This window comes from Pelmatolapia mariae, unplaced genomic scaffold, assembly GCF_036321145.2.
Source record: "Pelmatolapia mariae isolate MD_Pm_ZW unplaced genomic scaffold, Pm_UMD_F_2 NODE_ptg000821l+_length_21032_cov_1, whole genome shotgun sequence".
NCBI classification, from domain to species: Eukaryota; Metazoa; Chordata; class Actinopteri; order Cichliformes; family Cichlidae; genus Pelmatolapia; species Pelmatolapia mariae.
The window spans coordinates 1-6,271 of record NW_027052498.1 but is presented as its reverse complement, the minus strand read 5'-3'; the positions used below and the strand labels follow the sequence as shown (position 1 = coordinate 6,271).

The 6,271-nt window shown below is 45.8% G+C and overlaps 1 protein-coding gene across 1 annotated transcript; it reads right to left on the bottom strand.

The window, feature by feature from the left end:
- Positions 1 to 1,002: 1,002 nt before the first annotated feature.
- LOC134623670 (odorant receptor 131-2-like) lies at positions 1,003 to 4,819 on the bottom strand. Its single transcript, XM_063468700.1, has 2 exons — positions 3,787 to 4,819; positions 1,003 to 1,542 (listed from the first exon to the last, which is right to left on the bottom strand). The coding sequence occupies exons 1-2, from the start codon at positions 4,707 to 4,709 to the stop codon at positions 1,398 to 1,400; spliced, it is 1,068 nt and encodes a 355-aa protein (XP_063324770.1). The 5' UTR covers positions 4,710 to 4,819; the 3' UTR covers positions 1,003 to 1,397.
- Between the last annotated feature and the right edge of the window lie 1,452 nt (positions 4,820 to 6,271).

Here is a 6,271-nt window from a genome sequence, read left to right as displayed (position 1 = left end):
CAGAGAAACTGACTTTTAGCATCTTTTTTAAAAAACTATTTCCTGTCAATCATTTGATGGCATCTTATAATGTTAGGCTGTAAGAAAGCTCTGGTTTACTGTGCGGAGTAACAAGCAGTGGCGTTATGTCAAATGCTCAAAACAACCCACATTATCTAACCTGGTAACAATGTTTTAAGACTAAGTGATATTTATACTTGGACAACAGATAAATCATAACCCAGCTCGCACTTGTACCAATGCGGTCAGAGGTCAAGTAGGTGATCATTGTTTGCAGATTTCACTCATGTGTGACCTTGTGTGTAACAGCCGTGCTGGTCAAGTGCACGAGTTTAAACAGGTGTGTAAAAACAAAAACCTGTGTGAGTGAGGGGATGTACTGGCTCCTTAAATGGAAATCGGTCTGAGATAAAATATAGTCTGTGTCTTATGTTAAAAGCACATTTTTAAATGCTGAAACCCTAAGTTGTATTTTTGTTATTTAGCTCTGTATTTAATCACTTTTATAGGCAAAGCTGTCCGTCTCCTTGTCGGCCATAGTTAGTGTACCTGGTATGTTTTCATGTAACCGGCAGACTAATTATTACACACACTTAGTTAGATAGACTAACTATTAGATAGACTCTAATAGTAAATAACTTTGTGTGAATTCTCTGAGGTAAGTCTTTTCCATATGTAGACTAGCTTGCATATTCATAACATGTATATTTTGGTAGCATTGTGTTTAGAGTAGGCAGGAAATCGTCCTAACAACAAACAGGAAATGGTCAAAGGCAGATTTGAAACCGGGCCCCAGCGAAAGACATTGTGGCCTGTGAGTCACGCAAACCAGTGAGCTAAATCCACGGCCACACTTCTGCCCTTCCACAGACAGACAGTGTCTGTGTCATGTTTCTCGTTTATGGGCTATAATTGCTTGCATATTATTGCGCAGTGTCTATGGCCTCACAGTCCTGGAATTAGCACATCAACACCATTTAACTCACATTTCTTTTTTTTTAATGTCAACAATATTAATAATATATATAAACAACATTCATCAGACCACATATTTAAGAAACTCGTATATTCCAGTCATTAAGATCCCAAATGTCTCCATCAGCCTGGAGGTCAGGGAGCTTAAGTCTGGACCAGCCAGGACAGGGAACGGTTCCCTCCGACCACTGCGCAGCTCCGCTGTTAATCAGCATGTGGTTCACCAGGAAAAGGCAGAAAATGTCAAAAATAGACCCAAGTATAAACATGCTGATGTTCCATCTTGCTGCTGCTGCATGACTGTAACATTCCCATATCAGGATGAAGCCTCACGGACTGATGTGATGGCGTAAAGGGCCCTTCCTAGCTGAGAACATGTTCCTGTTACAAATAAAATCCCAATGAAGACCGGCTTTTTCCCTTCAGGCGTCCTCCGCGTTGCCTCGGCATGAGCTCTGGTCATGTGAGAAACTCCTGACTGCTACCGGCTGAGTTTCCTCTTGCGGGACTTCTGGGACTTGCGAGGCTTCCAGGGAAATGATGGTCTGAGCCGTCATCGTTCTCTCCCTGAAGGGCAAAAAAGAGCAAAGAGAACAAATAAGCTCATTTGCCTCCTTTCTGAGGCGTCGTGGTGGCTGGCATTTCCAAATCACTGAAAAGGAAAGTCATTAATATTCACGAAGCCGCACTTTCATCCTGAAATCACACATCAAGTGTCCACAGCGATCCCTCGTTGAGTCACGGTGTAGTAATAGTGGTTGTAGTGATGGAGAACCTGAAGCAAATGAGCTTTGTTTTACACGTTTATCTCAATATTAGTCACCCTTCTACAGAAAGTTCCCTTTTTGACTGTTTCTAATATGTGAGCACTAATTTGCATTGTTTTACATACATGGCACACTCAGTTTTACAGAGAACTGCAGTGATCTTTGCACGGACATTACCAGACGATAGGGTGAATCACGCAAAAACCATGTAAAGTATATTCTGGGATGAGCTGTGACGGGATTGTCTTATGGGTATTTAACCAAAAAGATTCTTTTTGCTCCCCCCCGTCTGCTGGACATCTACTTTCAAATCAAACTATTGTCACATAAAATCTGACAACAACAAGTTTTTGTCTTTATGTTTTTCCCCTTTCTACTTAGTTACTCCATGTTAAGGATTTCTACATTCATTGATTGGTAAACTGATTTCCGAGAAGAGCTTGTGCGGTTGCCCAGGTGTTTGTCACACATTGACATGTTGGATGAGTGTATTTATAAATGTGAGAACTAACAATAGAGTGTGTAGGTTCTCGGTCATCCTGTTCCTGGGCAGTCCTGGCAGCCCTAAGAGCGTGAAAAAAAGGAAACTGGACTTCTTTAAGTTTTTTCACGTCATCATTTCACATCTTCAAAAGAGCTCAAAGCCGTCCAAATGCCATTTTTTCACACTGAGAAGCTGTGAGCTCAGTGAAGGTGAATTGTGCGATTGCAATAGTAATGTTTACCCCTTTGCCAGTGTGCCTTTACGGCTGTAAATATTATAACTAGATCACAGTCATATTAGCGGATTAGATAGCTGTTATATAAAGACATGTGACTAATTAAAGGGAAAAGATCAGACTAAACCAGTGGAGGAACTTGTGTGATGATGCCTCACAGCAACAAGGTTCTGGGTTTTTAACCTCCAGAATGTCTTTGTGTGTGCACTTTGCATGTTGTCCCAGTGGCCTATGTGGTTTCTGAGTGCTCCGGCTTCCATCCATAGTCCAAAGACGTGCACGTTAGGTTACCCGTTGGTTCTAATTTAGCCCTACAGGTGAGAACGTGCGGCCCTGTGTCCGTCTCAACCCTGTGATGGGCCAGCGACAGCAGCAATAGGCTCGAGTCACCCACTGTGGGTAAACGGTTAAGAAAGAGGGAGGGTGAAGTAACATGTCATGCAACTGCTTGTTGCACAACATCTTTAAGCAATAAATATCTAACATCTGTGGCTTTTAGATGAAGCTGACTTTGAAAAATACTGAGCACAGCTTTGGTAATTTTGTGGTGACCCTTATCACTGCGTAAAGGAAAACAGAGGGGCAACTTGTTGCGAGGTGAATGTCAGAAGATCACACTGCCTGACTCAATGATCAGGATATTAAAGCAGGACTGTAGAGCATCGATCTTAAAAGACGAAGGCACGTTTGAAAGTTCAGTGGTGCACTGTGACCCAGGGAATGCTGCAGTGATCACAAGAGTTAGACATTAGACTAACAGTCTAATTACTTTGTTGGACTATTGTGGAGGTTTTGCAGGCGGTTCTGCGTTCAGGAGGTTCCGTGTGGAGTTTGCCTGTTCTCTCGGTGGCTGCGTGGGCTCTCTCTGGGTATTCCTACCATGTTAGCTTAACGTGCTGTAGTGTGAATGTGGGCGTGCACGGTTGGTATGTCTCTCTGTGATCCCTGCATCTAGACCTGCGGCAGCTGGGATAACGACCCTGAACTGAATGAGTGGATCCATGCACCTGTCCACAAGGTGGAGAGGGTCACTTGAAAACAACACACATTATTGAACATTATTCTATGTCTGTCCTAAAGGACATTTCTTTCTATCGCTTTTATCAAAACACTTAAATTAAATGAGGGGGTATTATTATTATTTATTTATGTATTTTTTAGAACTTTTAGAAGCCGCTTTTATGCTGTTCTTTTCCCCTTTAATTAGTCACTTGGCTGTATATCATCTATAGACGCAGACAGAAAAGTAGAAACTGATGGAATATTGCAATTTTGACCATTAAGGATTGTAAATACATTGAATGAATGGATGAGCCGGGACATACCTCGTTCTGTAGGGCACATGAGACCAGTTAGCACGCACAGTCCAGCCCAGGACACTCTTCAGATATCGGGAACAGCAGGGGAACCTGCGACTCAACTGCTCCAGAAGTTCCTCTTTACGCAAACCGTAAACAACTGGCGCAAAGCACTGCGCCAGACTGAAGAAAGCAAAAACGACAACGGCGGACAGCTCCTTGGTCTCCGGCTGAATAAAATCCCGCTTGTTGAGAATTGAAAGCACAAAGTTCACAAAGTTGGGGAGCAGGTAGACAGCCAGCTGGGAACCGTGAAGGGCGATCGTCCTGCATCCTGCCCGATTTCTCCGATTGAGGACCCCGAGCCGCCGTCCCTCCACGAGTATCCTCACGTAGCTGTAGAGAATGATCAGCGTGCACAGCCCTATAAAGAGCACCTTCTGTAGTTCGCCTTTCTTCAGTTGCTCCCGGCCGCACCGATAGGGCTCATCACTGTCTTTAAAAAACAGACTGAGGGGGATCACCAGCGCCACCATCCAGGTAAACACTCCAAGGAGCCAGGGCCAGTGGCCCTTATTGCACACAGAGCTGTAGCGCATCGGGTGGCACACGGCGCAGAAGCGGTCCAGAGCCATCGCGGTGAGCGTCAGGAGGATGTTGGACGCGCTGCTGATCAAAATGGTAATCATTGCCATGCACGCAGAGTGGGACAGCCGCGTGCCCAGGTGGATCTGGTAGTAGAACACGCTGCTCATGCCCAGGTGAACCAGCGCGGACACCAGCAGGTGGAAAATGAGCACGAAGCGGGCGTGACGCCGGAGCCGCTCCTCGCGCACGATGGTCCAGTTGATGATGAGGTTGAAGAAAAGCAGCACGGAGAAAGAAACCGTGGACACGTAAAAGCGTACGCAGGTGTAGTCGCTGACCTCCGTGGTGTTGTTCCGTGACATTATTCTTCATCGGGGTTTGGGTGGATTTACAAGATAATGACGGAGGCAGCGGTGGAGCTGATGGGGAAGACAGTTTGTCCGCCGCATGTTCCTCTCTGTCTGCTGCTCTGTCACTGCGGACCCAGACATCCGCTCTCTCTCTCTCTCTCTCTCTCTCTCATAGGCAGGCCTACTTGTGTCACGTGTCTGTATGAGGTCTTTTGGTAAACAATAAATTCTCTATAGGCTATATCAACCATCCTCACACCGGCCTCCTTTCTAACTCCAATCCCAGCCAAACCTCGACATCCACTCTTAACACCCCCGCAGTTTGCACGTGGCCTTTGGGAGAAGTTCAAATCTAACACAATTGCTGCACATGTACAACCCACGCAGTATTAATTACCAGTGATTAAGTTCAATTATATTAGTCCTCTGTCTTTTGAAACGACAGAAGAATTCAGTTTTAAAGCGGATCTGCAAAATTCATTTAAAAAGAGCTTTTGAAACATTTTGATATTCCAACATTTTGATATTTCCTTCGACAAAATTAAGACGCAAGTTACACAGTTGCTTTCACGTACGAAGTTTCCTCGTGTCTGAAATTGTGCAGTTTGTCATGTAAGCGCCGCAACGAGGTGTCTGACAGCAGGCTGCCGCCACCTACTGCTGGGCTCCAAGCACACTGGCTCCATCTCATCATGTTGAATGTCTGGGACGTGAAGGGACACTGACACGGGGTTGGGAGTTCGCTTTGTAATCGGAAGGTTGCCGGTTCGAGCCCCGGCTTGAACAGTCTCGGTCATTATGTCCTTGGGCAAGATACTTCACCCGTTGCCTACTGGTGGTGGTCAGAGGGCCCGGTGGCGCCAGTGACCGGCAGCCTCGCCTCTGTCAGTGCGCCCTAGGGTGGCTGTAGCTTACCATCACCTGTGTGTGAATGTGTGGATGACTGGATGTGTAAAGCGCTTTGGGGTCCTTAGGGACTAGTAAAGCGCTATACAAATACAGGCCATTACACGGGTGCTTTCACGAATTTTCCTCTTGTGAGTATAAAAGGCCCCAAAGTTCATAGAAGTTCTTACAGAGGGTTTTATAGGTTTATATACGAGTTTATATGCCGTTCATTTAGCATTGAACCTTCTGTTAGTTTGAGCCAGCCCACTGTCTGGTGATGTCATAAGGGTTAGTAAGCTGGGCACAGCAGCGGTTTTTGATATGGGCGACATGGGCGGTTGCTCACGGCGGCATCGTGGTAGGGGCGCGTCACGGGCATTGGCAAAAAAAAAAGCTCGTTCTCATGCTGCTTATGCGCCTGCTTCATGCAGGCGCATATTGGGAATGGCAGAGGCACCGATCGGTTTTCTATCGCCCATTTGCTGGGAATAAGGGCGCCCTCCGTTTGTGAGGTGCGCCTGCTGCTTGCGGCACAGGGAGGAGAGGGCGAGGCGGCGGGGGATTCTCTGGCTGGCTGGAAAAGCATCTAATAACCAGCTCGCAAAATAAAACAAAAATAAAAACAAACCAACAAACAGAAAACACCAGAAATTATGTTACAGACTCATAATTAGCAGCAATTTTTT